Raw genomic sequence first — 1194 nt, forward strand, 5'->3', positions numbered from 1 at the left:
GCCACCTGTTATCTTTGTCCGTCCGCTCATTAATTAGGGGGATCCAGTGGTTGGTGACCTGTAGAGAATACAATGTCAGTCGTCGGACAATTACTTTGATTCTGTTGAGGTCAGACGATGGATTGCGATTGGCTGTTATGGGGGGTGCAGTGCTCACACCATGTCCATCGAGTTCCTTTCTCTGCACATGTGTGGTGTGAACAGGACACACAGAGAACAATGGTTACCCAGCTCAGCAGACATGGTGTGAGCGAGCTATTACTGCGCATGTCAGGGGAGGACAGAGGATGGAGATGAGGGCCGGGGTCTGTACCTTGTCTATAGAATTCTTGTTGTTTACAGCGTACACTATACAGATGACGTTCGCCTGGAAGTAGAGGAAGACAGAGATGGGTGCACAGGAAGTGAGGTCACTCCTGACAGTGACACAATACACACAGCAATTCCTTACCCGGGAGATCTCATTGTAGAGCTGCTCATCGGTCTGTTCTGACTCTGGAGAGAGAACATGACACAGTGTCATCCCCGTCCCTGGTACACACTGACATGACACAGTGTCATCCCCGTCCCTGGTACACACTGACATGACACAGTGTCATCCCCGTCCCTCCGCACATTATCCAGAAATCTTACCAGAATAATCCACGATGTGTGTGGGGACTCTCTCTGGGGTCACATCACCCGGAATGGTGATCTCCTCCGCCCGGGATGGGACCTGAAACACACAGCAGGACTTAAAGAGGTGATGACAGCTGGGAAGACTCCGCCCCTCTCGCCAGGCACACAGCTCGGGTGACTCCGCCACTCTCCCCAGGCACACAGCTCGGGTGACTCCGCCACTCTCCCCAGGCACACAGCTCGGGTGACTCCGCCACTCTCCCCAGGCACACAGCTCGGGTGACTCCACCCCTCTCTGTGCACAGTGCTTGTACTAGGGAGACATTACCCTTCCTGCACAAGCCATGCACAGTGCAGCTCCCAGCAGCCACAGGAGAACATCCCCTCAGTGTGTGTTTGTAGAATGATACAATCATATGCTCACCTCCTCCGGGAATTCCTCACTGACCAGAGACATGATGAGAGACGTCTTCCCCACCCGGGCTGGAAACAGACAGAGACATGTTAGAGTGCGATCCCCCCAGGAGGACACCACAGATATACATAGGGCCAGGGGCCCCGAACAGAGATCTCCCC

At 54.2% G+C, this 1194-nt stretch overlaps 1 protein-coding gene across 1 annotated transcript in view; it reads right to left on the reverse strand.

Annotated features, from left to right (window-relative positions):
- The window catches only part of RHOT1 (ras homolog family member T1), a 29021-nt gene that overhangs the window by 22731 nt on the left and 5096 nt on the right, over positions 1-1194 (reverse strand). The window contains 5 exon segments of the mRNA XM_018575152.1: positions 6-58; positions 314-367; positions 452-495; positions 634-715; positions 1043-1101. Of these exon segments, the coding sequence (XP_018430654.1) occupies positions 6-58; positions 314-367; positions 452-495; positions 634-715; positions 1043-1101 (292 nt within the window).

This window comes from Nanorana parkeri, unplaced genomic scaffold (genome assembly GCF_000935625.1).
Source record: "Nanorana parkeri isolate BGI_ZX_2015 unplaced genomic scaffold, ASM93562v1 scaffold3586, whole genome shotgun sequence".
In the NCBI taxonomy this organism is placed as follows: Eukaryota; Metazoa; Chordata; class Amphibia; order Anura; family Dicroglossidae; genus Nanorana; species Nanorana parkeri.